At 42.2% G+C, this 22,010-nt stretch overlaps 1 protein-coding gene across 2 annotated transcripts in view; it reads right to left on the bottom strand.

Moving 5' to 3' along the window:
* The window catches only part of syne2b (spectrin repeat containing, nuclear envelope 2b), a 524,337-nt gene that overhangs the window by 74,869 nt on the left and 427,458 nt on the right, over positions 1–22,010 (bottom strand). For both annotated transcript variants that reach the window (XM_051919949.1, XM_051919950.1), the window contains 3 exons: positions 17,802–17,996; positions 4,970–5,095; positions 4,438–4,560 (listed from right to left, as the gene is read on the bottom strand). In XM_051919949.1, the coding sequence (XP_051775909.1) occupies positions 4,438–4,560; positions 4,970–5,095; positions 17,802–17,996 (444 nt within the window). The remainder of the gene's footprint in view (positions 1–4,437; positions 4,561–4,969; positions 5,096–17,801; positions 17,997–22,010) is intronic.

Raw genomic sequence — 22,010 nt, 5'->3', positions numbered from 1 at the left:
ACTATTCAGCCATAAGAGATGATCAGTAGTGCCATCTTCATAACAGTGAATACAAGATGTACATATAACAAGCAGTAATTAGTCTTTGTATTAATTACAGCACAACATCTGCCTAAATTTAATAAACATTATACAGATTATTGAAATGTGTAACTTTAGTTACCAGTCCACAATTTTAACTTTTTTTTTAATTTAATTTGTCATTTAAATGAAAAAAAAATACTTTTAGCAAAAAGAGCATAACAATAGTGCTGAACCCCTTTATGACCAAAATAATTTGGTTACAAAAAATTGCAAAATCGGACTATCGTGAGGTAATTTGTAATGCAGTGTAGTTGGCATATGTGTAGGAATGCCTGTCAATGTTGACCAGTGGGATAAAAAACGCTGCCAGTGAGTACGTCTTTGGCTTCTACCACCGCCACAGCCAAAATAATCAGTGCAAGGTGCTATTCAGAATATACATAGGTGAGGTTTTGGGGTTAAGGGCCAATATCTTCCCCGGGGCACAAGAGGGCAGCCCCTCTGGATTACATCAGGGCCATGGATCGGGAGCTTAGAAGCTCAACCCTATTGGGGTCCTGGATGATCCCGGAGCCTTGGATGGCAGCACTTCCGCCACACCAGGAGCCCACACCAGGCCGCATCTGGAGCACATCCGGGTGCAACATAAAAGGAGTCGCCTCGCTCCATTCAGGGAGCCGGAGTCGGGTGGGAGAGGATGGAGCTTGCGAGTGGAGGAGTGAGGGCGGCAGAGAAGAAGGAAAGAAAAGACTATGAGCAATAGTGCTGGTGGGTTGTGCACTGTGTGTGAGGTGCAAAGGACTGTGTAGTGAGAAAATGAAATAAATTGAGTGTGCTTTTTGGACATCTGGCTGTCTCAGTGTCTGTCTGTGTCCGGGCTTCTTTTACACTGAGACAGCCAGATGTCCAAAAAGCACACTCAATTTGTTTCATTTTCTCAATACATAGTCCTTGTACATATTTGAAGAGACTGATGCCAGCATGTGTAAACTCTAGAAAAAAATAGAAGTTAAACCTAAAAAATGAACAATCAGTCCTTGGTTTGTTTGTCACAATGGGGTTTGTGTATGTGTTCCGTCAGCGTGGACAGGACCTGCTATGAACCGGCATCCAGTCCAAAGCTGAGTCATGAATTGCACTTCAGTCCTTATAGTGCAACAGACAGGCTCAGATTCACTCATGGAAAACGGTTCATATGCTTCCCATCTGAGTTGTTTCATCTTGACAGAGTGATCGGAATTATCTCAGACCTGCAAATCCAGTTCAGGGTCATGTGGGGCCTGCGACTATCCTAACAGGCATGGGAGACTCGTGCACACAGCCACGGGGACAATTTGTAATCATCAGTTCACCCCCAATGGATACAGAAAGTCTTCATATCACTTCACTTTTGCCACATTTTACTATGTTGCAGCCTTGGTGGTACAATTGTTTAAATTCAATCCTTTCCCACATCAAAGGACACTCAATACCCCAGAATAACAAAGCGGAAATGGGATTTTAGAAATGTTCGCAAATGTATTAAAAAATAAAAAAACGGAACCATCACATGGACACAAGTATTCAGACCCTTTGCTATGACACTTAATATATGGGTCATGTACATCCCATTCTATTAATCGTCATTGAAATGTTTGCAGACCACCTGTGGTCAACTCAATTGACTGGATATGATTAAGAGAGACGCACACCTCTCTATAGAAGGTCCCACAGCTGATGTGTATCTGAGAAAAATTCAAGCCATGAGGTCAAAAGAATTCCTGCAGAGTTCAGAAACAGGACTATGACTACACAAAGACCTGGAGAAGATTACAAAAAACAAATTCTGCAGCATTGAAGGTTCCCAAGAGCACAGTGGCCTCTATAATTCTTAAATGGAAGACATTTGGAACAACCATGAGGCTTCCTAGAGTTGACCACCTGGCTAAACTGAGCAATCAGGGAAAACAGAGATGACCAAGAACCCGATGGTCAATCTGGCTGATTTGCTGAGAGCCTCTGTAAAGATGGAGGAAACTTCCAGGAGGATAACCATCACTGCAGCACTCCAACAAACTGGGCTTTATGGCAAAGTGGCTAGATAGAAGACTCTTCTCAGTAAAAGAAACATGGAAGCCCACTTGGAGTTTGCAAAAAGGTACCTAAAGGACTCTTCAACTAGGAGAAACAAGATTCTCTGGTCTGACTAAACCAAGATTAGTGTCATGTCTGGAGGAAACCAGACACAGCTCATCAGTTGTGCAATACCATTCCATCAGTGGGAACATCATGCTATGGGGTTGAGACTGAGAGACTAGACAGGGCTGACAGAAAGCTGAATGGAGCAAAGTACAGAGATATCCTCAGTGAAAACCTTCTCCAGAACGCCACTCTGGACCAAACATTCACCCTCCAACAGGACACTGACCCTAAGCACAAAGCAAAGATACAGGAATGGCTTAGGGACAACTTGGCTGAAGCTGGGCAACTCAAGGACATTCCACAAGACTTTAACCCAACTGAAAACCTCTATAGAAACCTGATAATAGCTGTCCACTGATGGTCTCCATCCAACCAGACCAAGCTTGAGAAGATCTGCAAAGAAGAATGGCAGAAAATAACCAATTCATGCTCTGAGAAGCCTGTTGCATCAGACCCAAGAAGATTCCAGGGCTGTAACTGTTGCCAAAGGGGCTTCAACTAAGGACTGAGCAAAGAATCTCGATATTTGCTTCAATGTGATATTTCTGTATTTTTTTTAAATAAATTTGCAGAAATTTCAAAAGTTCTTTTTGCTTTATCATTCTGAGGTATTCAGTGTTGCTTGATGTTTGGGAAAACAAATTAGATTATTTAGCACATGACTACAGCATAACAAAATGTGAAAAAGTGAAGGGGACTGAACACTTTATGGAATGAAAAGCAGGGGTAATAGGTGGGGGGCACTCACACTAACACATGGGGCAAACAAAATTGCCAAATTCTTGGATTACAGAGACAGCAGAGCAAAACACTGCCTATTTACATTTACCACACTTTTGGTATTTTATACATTTGATAGGATAATTGTAACAATAATCAGGCTTTGTCCAATTGTTTTCAACTATCGACAATCCAACCCCAAGTTCAATTTACACCACAGTTCTTTTAGTAAAACACTGCCTGGAACGCTGATCCCAATTTTCTGTTTTGCAGGATTTATCATTTTTGTGTGTAGAGAAGTTAATTCTTTGTTTAAAACATCAGCTTTGTGGAAGCATTGTACCGATATTGTGCACTTGCAGGCTTCTTGCGCTATATAAACCTCGGCTTGTTATTATTTCAAATCCAGATTTTAAGATAAACCGCTTTTATAAAAACACAGACAATGAAAATCTCCAATCCCAATTTGGCGAATGAGGGAGCGTGTCATATACTGTACAATGGCAACTTAGCGCAGCTATGGCAGACACCGTGGAGCTTTAAACGAGGGGAGTCGCGGGACTTTTAAAATTGTGCACTCTGATGGCGATGACACGCCGTGGGATCAATGATCTTCCTTAAAGTACATACGATTACACATTCATAATACGCCAAATTGATCTTATTTGAACTTTTTGGGGGGAGATAAGCGACCCCTTTGCACGTTTGCCTCATTTTGTAGTGCTGTGGTCGATCTCCTTAGCACAAAAAGATTACAGCGGGCGTTTTTCCCCATGTCTTATTTGCATACTGCCACGCCCCCTTTAAAAGGTTCCTGCACGTTGTTCTTGTTTTTTTTTTGTACTTTCCTTCCGCAGAATAAGTAGCCAGCCAAACAAGTAGCTGCGAGTAAGTGACTATAACTTCGGCCTCGTGTGGATTTACTCTTTCGGAAAGCTAAATCGAATCGATGTACGAATGCACTCTATGCTGGACCATGAGAGAGAGGTGCACTTATGCCTTACGATCGGATAACTATTTAGAAGATGAATAAAAAATGTAAACACCGTATCACGGAAATCCAAATAAATTCAATGGCGGTTTCAGCAGACTTAGTCTGTCGGGATCAGCTCTTATAGTTTTGTGCGGATTTTGTAAAGCTATCACTGCCACGGCAAACCTGGCAGGTCAGCCGGCTGCTTTGCCTACATTCTACCAGGACCATCAGTTTCGAATTCCGACCCCCGCCACTGCGGTACCGAAATCCGCATCCCTCCGCCTTGCGGCGAGGTGCCCAAACACACACCCCGTTCACATTCCCACAAGCCGCAACGACCACTCATCTCACTGCCTCTGCAGCCCGGCTTGCCCGTATTCACAGCCCAAAGAACCGTCCTCGACACCCACAACACCCGCAGCGGCCATACTTCTAGGAGTGATCCTGCCGATCGCACATGAACTGCCTGTGAAGCAGATTTGAGATGCGCAGCCGTCCAAAACCTCACAAGCCTCTCATCAGATCCCAGGACTTACTTTGTAACACAGGTCCTCCCACAGCGCGTGCAGCCCCTCGATCTGCTCGTCCAGTACCAGCGTGTCCTCCGCGATGATGAAGCGGGGCAGCATGCTCTTCATCGCGTCCAGCTCCCAGGCCTCCTGCATGGCAAAAAGAAGCAGCCCCCCCAAAATTAGTTCGTGCTCTATCAAATCCAGGGGATTACACGCGGCCTGTCCCTGGCTTGGGGGAGGAGGGGCCGAGGGAATAATGCGCAGGGCAGAGCCACATGGACTGAGTAAAAACCCCGGGGGGGGGGGGGGGGGGGGGGGGGGGTAACAGAGTGAGTGAGAGAGAGAGAAAAAAAACAACAATTACTTAATCCCCGTCTAACAAACACATCAGCCATCTAGACCGGCACCCTGGCAACTTTACCCCATGCTGCCTCGTTTTGTAATGAGTTACTGCCAGGTTTGCCTTTCACCTTTTGAAGATTTCAATTACAATTTTTACCCCCATAAATATTTCTGTACTCTGGACAGCAGCTCGTCTTATGTGTGTCTGTTTTACCTCAAGGAAATGTTCCATTTTCTGAAGATCTGTCTGGACTTCACGGGACTGACCCATCATTTCCATCTTGGCATTCTGGAGTTGACAACCACTTTCAGTTATTTTATTTTCACATCTCTTCCAGCTCTGCAAATAACAATAAACATTTGAGTTAAAATATGATGGCATCTCACAATGTGCTAACATTACAATGTAAGACATCTAAGAAGCTATAAGTGGTCAATATGTACTTCTATTTAACAAAATATGAGTATGAATTGGCACAAAATCTGTTCTAAAAAAAGGTCACAAATTATATTTATATTAACTCTCACATTTAGATTCAATTGTAGAACTCTAAATTGAGACATGGGGAATGCTGATAAAGAATAAGTTACCCTGAGTTGCTCTTCTGTTTTTAAACAAAATGTTTTGACAAGTCTGACTCCGCATTCTTGTATTTAATTCTTATCTAAAGGGACTTAGAAATCACAAGTACAGAGTGCAACTGTTTATACAATCCTAGAACCTGCAGGATAAACGACTCACCAATGTGTCAGTGGCAAGGTCTCGATTGGCGCCTTGCAGTTTCAATACCATAACTGGAATGTCAGCTACGTGATGTTATGTTACAGCCAGGGGCTCGTCTCTTGGCTGGGGTTCAAATGCCATTTTTGTGTCTATTTTATTCATTTTTGATGTTTCTTGCATCTTTTCTTATGTTCTTTGTTTTGTGGATGGACCCCCGAGAGGCCGGGCCATGTACCCAACACCACAAGGGACTGCCCTCAGCCCAATGCTGGTAGAGACAACCAACAGACCCTTGCAGTTCATTCGTATGTGCTTTGGAGTCGGTGAGTGTTTGTGACTTATTGGATTTTCTGACCTTTCTGCTCTTGACCACTCTTTGAATTTCAGATTGGGACTTTGTTCCAGAGTGCTGCTAGCCTACTGCACTTATAGGGGTGTAGGGGCATAGCCCCAGCTCCCTGATGTCCATTCCACTTGGGAGTTTTCAAGCTGTCGGTAGCGATCATCAAAAAGGTGAATGGGAGAAAGCAGGGTTAGGCCACAGGAGGATCAGGTGGCTACAGGTATGCGTTGGGAGCACTCTCAGAAATCGCGTCATTACTCGAACCCCATCTATTCATCATATCTATCTATCTATCTATCTATCTATCTATCTATCTATCTATCTATCTATCTATCTATCTATCTATCTATCTATCTATCTATCTATTACTCCGGTCTTGCAGCAGCTTCACTTACTCCCGATTAAGTTTCGAATTGATTTTAAAATTCTGCTGTTAACATTTAAGGCCATTCATAACCTCACCCCTCCATATCTGTTCAGCCTTCTTCATGTTGCCATTCCCTCCCGTAACCTTAGATCCTCTTCCTCCATCCATCTGACCGTTCCTCTCGCCCATCTAACCACCATGGGGAGCAGAGCATTCAGCCGTTCTGCTCCCAAGCTCTGGAACTCACTACCTACTGAGCTTAGAAATATCAAATTATTTTCAACCTTCAAATTCAAACTTCAAACCCATCTGTATAAAATGGCTTTTTCTCTATGATTACAGTGGCTTTGTTTGGTTTTAATTTTTAGATTTTCTGTATTTTCTGATGTTTTAAGTTTTGTTTATAATGTGTTTTTTTATTTATTGTTTGTTCGGTGTCCTTGAGTGCTTAGAAAGGCTCCTTGTATAAATAAAATGTATTATTATTATTATTGTAAAGCCTCAGAAAGGCCCCTCCAACGACACCACCGCTTTCTTCACCTTGGATCACCTTTGCCGGCAACTCCTTCATGCCTTTTGTGTTCCACAGAGCTTGTTTTTTTGTTCACAGCATTTGAGCTACCATGAATGGTGTTTTTCTTGTGTATTTTAGCATAAGTGGGACCATTACTTTTCACTGTATTGTAACACAAAATGACAAATAATCGAACCAACATTTCATATTTTGAATGCTTTAGATTGGAGAGCACTTGTTATCATTCTGGTGCAAATTAGGTACTGAAATTATAACAATTAGGAGAATTTCCAACGTATGATTGGTGGATTCAGATATTGTGTATTAAAATAAAAGACACCACCATAATGTGTGACCAGATGACATTACCATACAAAAATGTATTGAAAAAAAGAAAACTAAAACAATGAATTGTTAGTTTATTTTCAGTATACCATAAAGCTGTTGCTTTACTCAGTTCGAAAAGCAAAAACAGGCAGAGCTGGGGGTGCCAGTCTGGAAATTCCTCCCATCCAACACACACATTCCTACCAGTCTTTCCTTTGATTACAAATGAAGTCACTTCCTGTTTGCTTGTGATAAATACCCCAAGCTGGGAGGTTCACAACACACTGAATGAACTCTCTGCACAAGGCGCAGTCCTGTTTGTTTTGTCTACAATGAAGTCATTTGGTTTTCTCAGGCCCCAATGACGCTTGTCACTGTGCAAATTCTGTTCCAGTCCAATGCCCGCCATCAATGCAGTGCAAGGCAACAGGGCAGTAAAGAGCCATAGCTGGCAGTCCAAGAACATGAGGACACCACAAGAGACTAAATGAATAAAGGTTCTTTCTGGAACCTTCATGTCGAAGTGGTGCTGCTCTGAAGAATCACTCTGGCACTTTTATTTTTAAGAGTGTACATAAGTTACTTTTGATTACGTCTTGCCTGAAGAAGGGGCCTGAGTTGCCTCGAAAGCTTGCATATTGTAATCTTTTTAGTTAGCCAATAAAAGGTGTCATTTTGCTTGGCTTTTCTCTAAGCTACGTTTGAAACATTATTCTTTCATATACTGTGGATTCAGATCCCTTCACTTTTTGCATGTTTTGTTATGTTGTGCTAAAATCATTTAAATGCTCATCAGGCCACATGCAATTCCCCAGAAGGACAAAGCAAACACAGGATTTTAGGCATTTTTGCAAATTTATTAAAAATAAAAACATACTGCAATGTCACTCTGACACAAGTGTTCAGACCCTTTATTTACTCAGTGCTTTGTTGAAGCTCCTATGGCAGCGATTACAGCCTGAAGACTTCTTAGGGATGTCATGGCAAGCTTCACACACCTGAATTGGGAGATTTTCTGCCCTTCTTCTCTGCTGATCTCTGCCAGGTTGAATGGAGACGATCAGTGTTGTCAGCTATGTTCAGGTTTCTCCAGAGATCTTCAATTGGCTTCAATTCCGTGCTCTGGATTGGCAACTCAAGGATATTTCCAGAGATGAGCCTAAGTCACTCCTGTGTTGTCTTTGCTTTATGCTTCGGGTCATTGCCCTGTTGGAAGGTAAACCTTTGGCCAAGTCTGAGGTCCCCAGCACTCTAGAGCAGGTTTTCATTCCTGACATCTCTGTACTTTGCCCTGATCGGCTGTCCCTTGACCCCCTGTCTAGTCTGCCAGTCCATGCCACTGAATAACAACCCCTCAGCTTGATGCTGCCACTACCACGCTTTGAGCAGTTTTGCGCAGGTGATGAGTCATGCCTGGTTTCTTCTAGACATGAAGCTAATCTTGGTTCCATCCATCCAGAGAATCTTGTTTATCACTGTCTGAGAGTGCTTTAGGTGTCTTCTTGCAAACTCTGTGTTTCTTTTACTGAGGAGAGGCTTCTGTTTGATCATAAAGCTTAGATCAGTGGAGAGTTCCAGTGATGTTGACTTCCTCCCATACTCATACAACTTCTCTGGAGTTCAGCCAGAGTGACCATCTGGTTCTCGGTCATCTCCCTTACTATTGGCCTCTCCCACAATTGCTCAGTTTGGCTGAATTGTTTCCACTTAACAATTATGGAGGCCACTGTGCTCTTGGGGACCTTGAGGACTTCACAAATTTTTTATAGTCTTCCCTAGATCTGTGCTTTGACACAATCCTTTCACTGAGCTCTGAGGGCAATTCCTTTGACCTAATGCATTTTTGTTTTGCTCTGATACACACGTGAGCTATGGAATCCTCTAGAGACTGGTTTTGTGTGCCTTTCCAAATGCTGTCCAATCAATTGAACTGACTGCAGGTCGACTCCAAAGAGGACAATTCAATGATGAACAGTAGAATGGGATGCACCCGAACCACATTTCAGGTGTCACAGCCTAAACACTTGTGTCAATGTGATGATATTTCAGCTTTTACTTTTTTAACACATTTGGTCAAATTTCTAAAATCCTGCTTTCACTTTCTCCTTCTGAGGTATTGAGTGTTGCTTGATGAGAGAAAAATGAATTTGAATCAGTTTAGCAAAACACTGCATTATAACAAAATGTGAATAAAGTCAAGGGGTCTGAATACTTTCTGAATCCACTGTATTATATATGGTACATACACATACACACACAGTGTTATTTCCACTTATTACAATTATGGCACATTGCTTGCCAATCCTTTTTAAATGTTATTTTCTGTACATCTAATTATCGTTGTCATTATTGTGGGTTATTAGTCTGTCAGAATGTGTTTCTTGGGCTCTGCCAGGGGAAACACTGAAAATGTTCTTTGTTCCCAGAGAATTCTAGCAAAGAGGGACAGACACTGGTGAGTTTATTGTACAGAAACAATACTTTCTTAAAGTTACAGAGCATGACAGTATAGCCTGGCATTTGAGATTATGCGACTGCTGACCTGCTCAGCCTCGAGACTTATGAATTGCAGCCCACCATAACCCTCCAAAGTTCTGCACTTCAACTAACAGAGAAGGAGGGAGTGACCCAGTGCGGTTTTCACAGCAGCGACCGGCATGGATTGTAAGCTGATTGATTATTTAATACAAGCTAAGTGAAAACTTCTCATTTGTACAGTGATTGTTTTTTGTTTCTATTTTGTCAATGTAGGGGATATCAGGTGGTCCTGTAAGAATTTCCCAACAGTCAACCTGGTTCATTTATGGAACTCCCTGCTGGAAAATTTTGATGACACCATGGTGGCAGGGGAAGGTCTCTTATGTCTAAAAGGTAGATATGAGACAAATAATGATGGCAGGAAATGCTGGAAATTTTAGTTTTGTCAGTGAGTAGCAAAGACTTGAAAATTAAGCAATATCAGGTGTGAAGCCAGTGTAGTCAAGCCAGCCATGGTGTAATGTGAATGCAAGCCAGGACTTTGGTGGCCACTTGTTGTTCTGCTCTATTAATACAATTCTCCAAGAAGATACTGAAAAGAAAATAGCAGAAATCCCACCAAGAAGTGACAAAGCACTTTCACGTCACAGAAACAGTAAAAGAGTTAGGATTTAGCAAAGGCTTTATAAGTAACAGAAAGACACTTAGAGAGCAGCCAAGGTACCAACAGAGCTTTCTGAGAATAAAAACTAGACTGGTGACTGAGGACAAGAGAGTACGTCCACTCGAGCCGCCAACCAGCAAGGACTCCCCTGGACAAATGTCACCAAATCAGGCAAATGAGCTGGCCTGTGGTCGAGTACAGACCTCTTTGACATCTACGGCTGTTCATAGAAGACTTGACAAGACTGTGCTATCCTTACTCAGTGAGAAAACGTTTAGTAGTACTGGAACCCAGCATGAAAAAGCACGATATATCCAATCCCCTGACCTTACCAGCAAAACTCATGACACAATAAATAATATGGGGGCTTCTGTGAAATGACAACATAAAAATCAGAGATGGCAGGCTTAAACAATTTCACACAATCATACACAAAGGATGTAATTCAGCGGGCATTTGACAGAATAATAAGCCGACACATAGCAGCATCCAGCTGAGAGGGTGGGAAGCGATGGGTTATCAGAATTTTCAGAGATGAGACTCCAAGCAGCTAAAGCCGTAAGAAACTGCCATCTTTCAGAGTTCAGCCTCAAGCTCAGAAATCGGTGTGGCAAGACCACAGAAGATACAGGTTTCCATTCCAGCCAGCCCCTTTATCCATAACTAAAGTCCTTCCTTAACTGGAGTGACAAGAAAACAGCATTCTGTAAATTCTGATTTAATATTAAGTGTAAAATCATGAATTACACTTTTTACTACTATATGAAGTAGGTTATAAACCACAACAGCAATCATTTCTGTATTTCTGAGAAGTGGACACTGGCAGATTAAAGAGATAAGTGGTGGGCACTGAACCATCATCTGAGTCCATCATCTGAGCCACTAGGCGCACTAGTCATCAGTGCTAATGGCTTTGGTCAGCTAGACTGCAGCACAAGTTAGGTGTGAACACAACTCTTTTGAATCCATGAATGGTACCAGTGAAAAGCAGGTGACCAAGCAATCTGACAGAAGAAGCCATTGAGCAGGAGGTAGAGGTGTATGTGTGATGTCTAAGAAATTGCTTGTGATGAAAAACTCCAGCCATTGCATAATTCTAAGACTGCAGGCCAGAGTATTTCAGCTATAATTAGGCCCCAAGATAGGAAAGGTAAAGGGTCATAATACCTGAATGAGATAAAGCTGGATGTGGACACGTACCAGACACAGCAGAAATCTCTAGGCCTGATTCATTTAGCAAAGCTGATTAGTCGTGAGGGGCCTGAGGTAATCCTGGCAATACCAAGACATCTACCCTGTGTTATGTGTTAGCCAGCATTTTCCATCTGAATTATGTTTGTTTTTGTCATCTATGATAATTTTTAATTATTATGTTTCATGTATTTTTGGTTTTTAAGTAACTTATCTTAATTTTGTTTTATTTAAATATTATTTAGCAGTTATGTTTTGCATATTGGTGTTTTTAAGCTACAGTGCTTGTATTTTGTGGGTGTTACCCAATGGGTGTGGCCTCTGTGACATCACTACTTTTAGGACCGCCTACATATTCAGGTGAAGAAGTTGGTCCCACAAAGGTTCATTGAGAAGCTGTGGACTGTTTTCCATTGTGTAAGTGCGGTTTGAATTTTTTGGGGTTTTGATTATTTTTTACTTTATCTTTGGACTTGTTTTTTTTGTTCTTTATTTCGCCTTATACAATTGCTTGTATTAGGAATTTGTTAGTTTTCGCATACCTCTTGGGGTCAGAGCACAGGGTCAGCCATTGTACAGCGCCCCTGGAGCAATTGAAGGTTAAGGGTCTTGCTCAAGGGCCCAGCAGAGTAGCATCTCTTTTGGCAGTGACGGGGATTCGAACCGGCAACCTTCGGGAAACCAGCACAGATCCTTAGCCTCAGAGCCTCCACTCTGCCCAAATACCCTTGGATTTCCTTTTAAGAAACCCTTTTGGATAATGTTTCCCTTTTCCTGTTTACTTTATTTTTTGTGTTTCGTTGTTATTTAATTAAATTACTTATTTTATAAAGAGTCTCCGTTTACTTTGTCTCTCGACGCCAGAGGTTTGGCAGTTTTCCTCCCTCTTGAGATTTATTTTTGTGAATTTTGAACATTTAAAGCACATTTTTGAACTTTAGAAGCATATGCCCATATTTATGAAGAGTCTTAGAGTACGAAGACAGTCCTAACTTGCTCACACATTTCAGAGTGATGCAAATTTGGTCCTACTCTTAGGTGTAGAAGTAAAAACATTTTATCAGTTTTTTTAAATTTGCAAAACTACTGCAAAGTCCATCAGGATTTAGGGGAGCTTGTGAGCTGTCCTAACTCACTAGGAGCTGCTGGCAGATGAGGCTCAGGCAGAGATCGGCATGCATTGTGGGAAAGGCATAATGTTTTGGAAATGCCGGACAACAATGAACTCATAAAAAAGATATTTATCTGACAGAGATGGAATCATTTTCGCAACAAATCTTGTATATCATGTGGTCACACCATCTACATGAAGAAGCCATGCGCTGTCAGCCGAATTAGGATACATGTAAAATTCAGTTTTGCCATAGCGATGATCTGGGTATGTCACAACAAACCACTTCTGGAATTTTTCACCAAACTTTGAATGCCCTAACAATGCAGATTTTATAGATTTATAAATTTTCCCAACACTCCACATAGGGTGCCTTCTGTCTGGAGTTTGAATGGCTTCCACCTGGATTTTTTTGGACACTCCTGTTTCTCTATATGGTCCAAAGAGATGAAGTGACTCTAAATTGCCTGGGTTTGAGAAAGTGTGCCCCATGTCGACTTCCGATTTCGCGATGGATTCTTTTATCCACTGCTGTTGATTACATTTAAGCTCCTCACAAACCAAACCTGCCCCTCCCCATGTCTGCGTGGGTTTCCACCAGGTGCTCCGGTTTCCTCCCACAGTCCAAAGACATGCAGGTTAGGTGCATTGGCGAGTCTAAGTTGTCCGTAGTGTGTGCTTGGTGTGTGAGTGTGTGTGCCCTGTGGTGAGCTGGCGCGGGGATTTGTTCCTGCCTTGCGCCCTGTGTGGGCTGGGATTGGCTCCAGCAGACCCCTATGACCCTGTGTTAGGATATAGCGGGTTGGATAATGACTGACTGACTGACTGACTGACTGACTGACTGACTGACTGACTGACTGACAAACCTGCCCTGAACTAACGAGTTCATGGATGGATTTGTATAAATAATATAGCAACCAACACAAATAATCATTAATTTTCTCTTCTCATCCTGTAACTTCAACTGTTTATCACAGAAGTACGCGTGATGTCCCCTAGCTGGCCCAGACAGTAAGTGCACATGTCACAGCTTTTATTGGCAGTTTGTACTCAAAAGAGGTAACAAGCTTTTTGCAATAAACAGCCACCAGCTGCCTGCAGGCAGGCCACTACTATAGCTGAACTGCCTTTAAATGAATTACCCTGTAAACAACACATTTCTTTTTCCGTCTGCTCTTGCTGTGACGTCAAAGCAAATTGGCTGCAGGAAGGCACTCATTTGCCTTTGTGCCGTGCTGCTGCGCCTCCTTTAAGCGCCCCTAATCCTCTCTTCACAACGCAGCACAACTGCCTTTCTTCATTTTCTATGACAGAGGCAAGCTTAAGCTGACATGCTTACATTCAGCAGAGCCAAAGAGTACAACCTCACACGTGCAACTCATGGCTTTCCTCTGCTGGCGTGGCTAGAATTTGATTCATTCAGGCCGCCCCTTTTGCAGGGTTTAAAATCCTTTCAGCCAGAGATATTCATTAGTTAGTTTTAAAAGAAGAAGCACAAACTGAAGGCTTCCAAATAGTACGGGGTCCTCTTTGCATAAGATGACCAGGATCAACATTCTGGCTACATGACACTCTGGAATTTCAGTAGATGTTTTATTTAATGCTTTTTATAATGCAATTATAATAATACAAATATAACACCAGGTCAGGTCACTTGAAGAAATTCTCAGATGAGTCTGCACTTATGAGGTATAATGATAAAGGGAATGAACCAGAGTATAGGAGTCAGGTGGAGAACTGTGTTGGTGCAAAGACAATCGTCTGTAACTTAACATCAGCAAAACCAAGAAACTGCTTATTGACTTTCTCCGCACCAAAGAGCCCCTCTGTCCAGTCACTACTCAAGGAGTTGATGTAGAGGTGGTCCACATTAATGAAAGGTTGGACTGGTCTCATAACACAGAGGAGCTATATAAGAAAGGGTAGAGCAGGCCCTTTACTGTGGGAGGTGACATCCTTCACATCTTCTATTACTCTGTGATGATGAGTGTGATTTTCTATGCTGTGATGTGCTGAGCTGGTAACATCACTTCAAGAGAGGCCCACTGAATCAACAAGCTAATTAAAAAGGCAAGCTCAGTTATGGGACAAGCAAAGGAGGGAATGAACACAAAACTGCATGCCATTATGAACAATGCTACACATCCTCTCTCTGACACACTAACACTGAAGACTTTCAGCCAACGAATTATTCAGCTGAAGTGTGTCAAGAAATGCGACTGGAGCTCCTTTATACCAACAGCAATACATCTGCACAATGACTCAATGGGACTGGGTCTGCCAAGTCAGAAGTTTTCTTTCTTTTTAATTTTGCTGCTGTATATTCATTCTGGGGTGGCATGGTGGTGCAGTGGGTAGTGCTGCTGCCTCGCAGTTGGGAGATCTGGGGACCTGGGTTCGATTCCCGGGTCCTCCCTGCGTGGAGTTTGCATGTTCTCCCCGTGTCTGCGTGGGTTTCCTCCGGGCGCTCCGGTTTCCTCCCACAGTCCAAAGACATGCAGGTTAGGTGGATTGGCGATTCTAAATTGGCCCTACTGTGTGCTTGGTGTGTGGGTGTGTTTGTGTGTGTCCTGCGGTGGGTTGGCACCCTGCCCAGGATTGTTTCCTGCCTTGTGCCCTGTGTTGGCTGGGATTGGCTCCAGTAGACCCCCGTGACCCTGTGTTCGGATTCAGCGGGTTGGCAAATGGATGGATGGATGGATATTCATTCTGGTGTGTGTTAAGAAAGAAAGAAAGAAAGAAAGAAAGAAAGAAAGAAAGAAAGAAAGAAAGATATAATTAAAATGTTTTTCACAAAACTGATTAAAATGGGGCTGAGTGGAATTTTGATCATCAGTCACTTCTGAGGAGGACAACCTTAAGGAGGCCAAAGCCTTTCACATGCTCCTTCCACTTTGTGGTTAAAGAAGCCAGCAGTACAGTGCCCCTGTTTCAAAGAGGAGCCCAGTCCTGGTGCTTTGCGTTGGATAGAAAACACCTGACGGCTCAGTGGTTAGCACACCTACTGGACAAAAATCACGTAGTCTTATTGTAGGATCTCAGATTTTTTTACAAGTCTCCCTCTCCAACTATACATCTTCCTAGTATGAATATGCAGATACATCTGTGAGTGTGTCCTGAAATCGACAGACTCATAAATCAGATTTAATAATGACTGACGGAGAACATTGGTGAGATAATACTCTAATAAGAAGACCAATAACACTTCTCATTCTAAAGCTCAATGAACTCAGTCAGACACTTTTGGATAAATATGATATTAATTCAAATCGAGTGCTCATTTGGTAAGTCTACTACAATACGTTTCAACTCGCTACTGTGATGCGTGTTAAGCCACGTCACTCTTTTGAACGCTCATCATGTATGCAGTATTCACTTCTACTGATTATCATTCAGCACAGCATTCTCATGAACACCTTTATTTCTAGCCTACATTATTCCCTTATTTAACTTTAAATGGCCATGACTCTCAGACTGAATATATGTCTTCAGTTACCATCGTCTACAAAAAAGGTCAAATACATTTTATTTTTATTGCTTTTTTTGCACGCTACACATGCAGTAGTCTGCCTGTGCTGTATTTATTCCTACTTAAACTTGAAATGCTGGACTGAACTGTTAACTTCATAATAACATTTTGTTACATCTTTAAACGCATCTTCATTTTGGTATAAATCACTTTCCTCTGCTTCTTTTAATTCCCACCACTTAGGTGTTCTTAGTCTGGAACTGGTGTGAGGAGCATTTGCAGGATAAGATCATACTAAAATGGATCCATTTTAAATTTGGAAGTTATCAATTGTCCCTCCTTTACACTTCCACTAGACAATACATGCTGCTCACAAAAAATGAGTACTATTAGGTGAAAATCACCAATGAACACACACACAATCTCCAAACATGTCCAAGAAGGTCTTCAATAGGTCCTTGAACCCTGGTGTATTACAACTGTCTTTCTCCAAACAGAAGGACATATTTCTAAGGAAAACATTGGTTCTAGATTAAGCCAATACATTTCTTTTTTGATGGTATGACAGTGCAGTGGTTAGCATAACTGCCACACAGCTCCAGAGTAATGGGTTCAAATCTTGGCCTTGTCCATAGAGTATGTCTGCAGAGCTTCTCTGTTATTGCTATACTTGTTTGACAGTTTCTTCTGGTACTCCAGTTTTTCCTCATGCATCCTCTAAACATGAGCATCAGGTTGAGCGAGTTTGGGTACGTGGGTACGTGAGTGCCCAGTGCACAGGCTCCCTGTTAGAATTTGGTGTCTGCCTTGTTTGTGATGCTGTCAGGACAGGCTACAGCACTCTAAACTGGATTTTCAAAATGGAGGGAGTTGTTTTGTTCTTGATCCTCACATACAGTATATTCCTCTCTGGTAGTTTAGAGTTTACTTTTTTGATTCTCAATCACTGTAAGCTGTTAAGTCACTATTAATAAATCCCGAGTGTGAACCCCCTGTTTCTACCTTGGGCAGCCTGCAATTAGGGAGCTGAAATCTCTGCAAGCCACAAATCAGGCAAACCTCACATCGCAGCAGCTCCAGTAGAACTTGTGTAAAAGACAAAAAGACAGAAATACAGTCCTAGATTTGCCATCACAAGACCCATTAGGACACAAGATTAATGAGTTTGAGAGTGAGGATGAGTGACCATGGGAAATGGCAGCATTCCTGAAGGTAGCGTTTCTCAGATGGGACTCTCACATTTGCCTGTTTTCTACTGAATTAGTTAATGGAACCAGAGTTAAAGATGCTGAGATTTGAATTGGATGGGTCGAGGATGGATAGGATTAGGAACGACTACATTGGAGGGTCAGCTCAGGTTGGACAGTTGGGAGACAAAGTCAGAGAGGCGAGATTGCATTGGTTTGGACATGTGCAGAGTAGAGATGCTGGGTATATTGGGAGAAGGATGCTAAGGATAGAGCTGCCAGGCAAGAGAAAAAGAGGAAGGCCTAAGAGAAGGTTTATGGATGTGGTGAGAGAGGACATGCAGGTGATGGGTGTAACAGAACAAGATGCAGAGGACAGATATATGGAAGAAGATGATCCACTGTGGCAACCCCTAACGGGAGCAGCCAAAAGAAGAAGAAGAAGCAGCACTTTTTAGGTAAAGAGGTGAGTGTGACTGTGTGTCGGAGCAGGTCCAGCAGATAAGCTTCTGAAAGACAGGTCCGTGTCACCACTGTAAACTGCACCACCATGTTCATGTGAGGTGTTTGGGCTGACATTATTGTCGAAGAACAAAGCATATGATTAAGCCCGCTTCCCTTACAGACTCCCGTCTGTGCTCACATCTTCTGCCCTTCCTTCAGACACATACCTCAACTGCGGACAGAATACGTCTCTTCTGGTCTGCTGTCAGTGACTCTGTTTGTTCCCAGCTGTCCTGTAGCTCACAGAGCTCCTCTTGTAGCAATCTTTCTGTGGAGATGTCTGCCATGGAAAACAGGTGCCTTCCCGTCTCCATAGCCATTTGGTAATCACTACTCCAGCGGTGAAACAGAACTTGTGTGTGCTGCAGAACAGAAGAGTAACGGTAGACATGAGGCTGACAGGTAAGCAACAGACCTTCTGATGGCCGCCGTCTCTGTGTGTGTGCGTGTGTTTGTGTGTCACACACACACACATACACACACAGACAAACACATACAGTACAAACCACTGTGTGCTTTTATGTATTCATACTGCACATATTTTTATACTGGCGCCCTCTCCTGGACTCGTAACAAAACAACAGAGATAACTTCAGACAACAGAAATTAGATGGGCAACAAATATTAAAGCAGGAAAGTGCTCCTTGTTAATAATCGTCTGCATTCAAAAACACAAAATCAATTACTATATACACATACAAACCACAAATCTTTCTTTCAGCAGTATAAAAAAAAAAATCATCAAAAGACAATATTTGGCACATATCCATATACTAAATTTCAATCAGGCAGTTTCACATGCATTGTACACACATCTGTCCTCATACATTCTAGTCAATAAAAGTCCATTAAAATTATGACAGCAAAATGGCCCATGGGCAGCAAAGGAGAAGGCAAAAAATTCTCCACTTGTGAAAATAAATGCTGACACACACATCACACGCAACAATTTTCAAAGCATACACTTGCACGTACACATACCTGCTCTATATGCACCTGTACTTTACAGAGTCTTTTTATGTAACAATTTGCACTTAACACATATCCCTGTGCTAATGCCTGGCATTGTGCTCACCATCACTATATACATTCTGTCTTCACTTATGCCTGATTTATACACAGTACTTGCTGTCTCAGACTGATGCACTAGAACTATACACACAAATATATACAAATATACCCGCACTACACATCACCTCCATTATAAACATGCCGTAGCAGTTCTCACACAGCCATCATCTGTCCATTTTCTAACACACCTATCCAGTTCAGTGTTGCAGAGATCCACTGTCTCTGACAACTGCATGGGTCACAAAGTGGGATCCAGTCTTAGACGTGACTCTAGTTAATCGCGCCATCACAGGGGACACCGACTCTAGGCCTATGTGGAAGAACCAGCTAACCTGATCTGGAAATCCTGGGAATGAAACAGGAAAATGGAGTACTTATGGAAAATACCACACAAATTCAGGGAGAGTGCGAACTCGGTGAGTGTCTGAACCCAGGAATCGAACCTAGAAGTCTCAAAGTTTGACACACACATTACACACCTGATCTCATACATATCTGCTCAATGTGTGTAGTATACCTGTTTTTCCACAGAAATCAATCATACACACAGTTGCGCTAATGCACACCAAGTATGCATGTACTAGTGAGGAAGGCAGGCTCTATTGTAGGCATGGAGCTGGACAGTTTGACATCTGTGGTAGAGCGACGGGCGCTCAGCAGGCTCCTGTCAATCATAGAGAATCCACTGCATTCACTGAACAGTATCATCTCCAAACAGAGGAGCAGCTTCAGAGACAGACTGCTGTCACTGTCCTGCTCCACTGACAGACTGAGGAGATCGTTCCTCCCCCACACTATGCAGCTCTTCAATTCCACCTGGGGGGGGGGGGGGGTAAACGTTAACATTATACAAGTTATTGTCTGTTATACCTGCATTTTCATCACACTTTAATTTAATATTATTTATTGTATCAGTATGCTGCTGCTGGAGTATGTGAATTTCCCCTTGGGATTAATAAAGTATCTATCTATCTATCTATCTATCTATCTATCTATCTATCTATCTATCTATCTATCTATCTATCTATCTATCTATCTATCTATCTATCTATGTTCACACTGTATACACCTACATTATGCACACACTTGCATTAACAATACTTCTGTTTAAATACACTCCAGCTGTCATGCACATCTGCACTATGCACAAACCAGTTCTCAGTTTTTTTTACCAGCTCACATCTGTACTATAAGCACACAGCGGATTCAGAAAGCAGTCACATGACTTAACGTTGTACTGTGTTGCACAATTAATTTTAAAATGGATTTATTTGCCATTTTTGCTCTCCACTCAATAAACTATAATGACAAAGTGAAAATATTTTTTCAGAAGTGTTTGCAAATTTATTAAAAATCAAAAACTGAAATCTGTCATTCATTTATTTAGACCTTTAATTCAGTACTTTGTACTTACAGTACAGCAATTCCAGCTTTGAATCTTCTAGGTACATGTCTACAAGCTTTGCACACCTGGATTTGGTCAGCTTATCTCATTCTTACTAGCAGATCCTTTCAAGCTCTGTTAGAATGTGTTAAGAAACTTGAGAGTTCCAAAGCACAAAGTCCCAAAATATCCCAAAAATGGCCACTAGTGGGGGATACCGCCAAATCCCGGCTAGTAACAAGGGGCAAAAATGCAGAATCTTTATAAATAAAACCATTTATTTTCACAAAAAAGCTCTGAATAAAAAGGAATCTCCATGGAGCACAAAAAGCAAACAGGAGTTTCCTGAAACACATGACAATCCAAGCAAACAAAGTCCCAATACAGAACCCGGAAAGCAAAGTCAAAAGCGGAGCATGAAGTCAAAAAACCAATACACTACAAAAAGCACCGTAGAAACAAGATGGACTCACTAGCTCCAAAGCACATTCAAAGTGAACCGCAGGCCCTTGTGGTGATGGGTAGCTGACCGCACTTCTAGGGGAACCACCCATAAAATGCATGGCACATAACTCAAGATACATAAACACATCAAAAACTAAACGGTTGACAATATTAACATACACAAAAGACTCAGAAATAAACAAAAAGACATTAAACACAAGTTTGAACCCCAGCCATGGGAGGAACCCTGGCTGAAACATAGCAGATTGAACAGGAAGCGTCTGTAAACTGCTATCTTCAGATATCTCCACAGATGTAAAATAGCATTTAAGAGACTTAAAGATTTAAGAGTCAGAGACTTGCCCTGAAGGTCCTCCAGTATTGTCTTGGTCACATGCTTCGGGTCACTGCCGTGCTTAAAACTGAACTGTCGCTCCAGTTTGAGATAGCATTTACTCTGGAGCAGGTTTTATTCAAGGACCTCTCTGCATTTGGCTGCTTTTTCCCTTCCCTCAATTCTGACCCATCTTCCAGCTGCCAGGAAGCACCTACCTGTACACAGCACGATGCGGCCACCGCCAAGCTTCACCATAGGAATGGTATTAAGCAGGTGACATTTACATTTATTTGCTTGACAAACACTTTTATCCAAAGCGGCTAACAAAAGAGGTAAATATAATCGAGTAACATTAGGCTTGGGCCTGTTTGTTCCGCAAGTGTAATAGGACAGGTAGTGATGAGCAGTTCCCAATCTTTGCTAGGCCCAGTGCTTGCCGTTCTGCCCAAAGAGTTAATTTTTGTCTCATCAGACGAGTGAATCTTCTTCCTCATGCTTTCAGAGTCTTTTAAATGCTGTTTGGCCAACTCCAAGCAGGCTGTCATATGCCTTTTACTCAGAAGTGGCTCCTGCCTAGCAAGTCTACCGTAAACGCCTAACTGATGGAATGCTACTAAAATAGCCATCCATCTGACAAGTTCTCCGATTTCAACAAAGGATTCTGAAAGCTCTGTTAAAGCGACCATTGGCTTCTTGCTCACCTCCCTGACCAAGATCTTTCTTGCCTGGTAACTCAGTCTGGATGGACAGCTAACTCTAGGAAGACATTATACAATTATTTAGGCCATTATGCTCCTTGGAACACCCCCAACTTTTACAAATGGTTTTATCCCCTTGTGCTGATCTATTCTGCAACTCAATTTGATGGCGGAGGTCTACGCAGAGTTCTAGGGACTTCAAGGCTGGGGTTTTGGTCCTGATATGCAGTGTGAATTGTGGGACCTTGGGGGCCTTTCTCAATCATGTCCAATCAATTCACTTTGCCACAGGAAAACTCCGATCAAGTTCTAGAAACATCTCAAGTGAGAATTAAAGCAAGCAGGATGTCTCTGTGCACAATAAGGAGTATCACAGCAAAAGGGTCTGAATACTTAAATAAATAAATGAGAGATTTCAATTTTTGATTTTTAATAAATTCAT

Source organism: Erpetoichthys calabaricus, chromosome 16 (assembly GCF_900747795.2).
Source record: "Erpetoichthys calabaricus chromosome 16, fErpCal1.3, whole genome shotgun sequence".
Lineage (NCBI taxonomy): Eukaryota > Metazoa > Chordata > Cladistia > Polypteriformes > Polypteridae > Erpetoichthys > Erpetoichthys calabaricus.
Note: the sequence above shows the minus strand (reverse complement) of the source record. Positions and strands in the feature narration are given on the sequence as shown.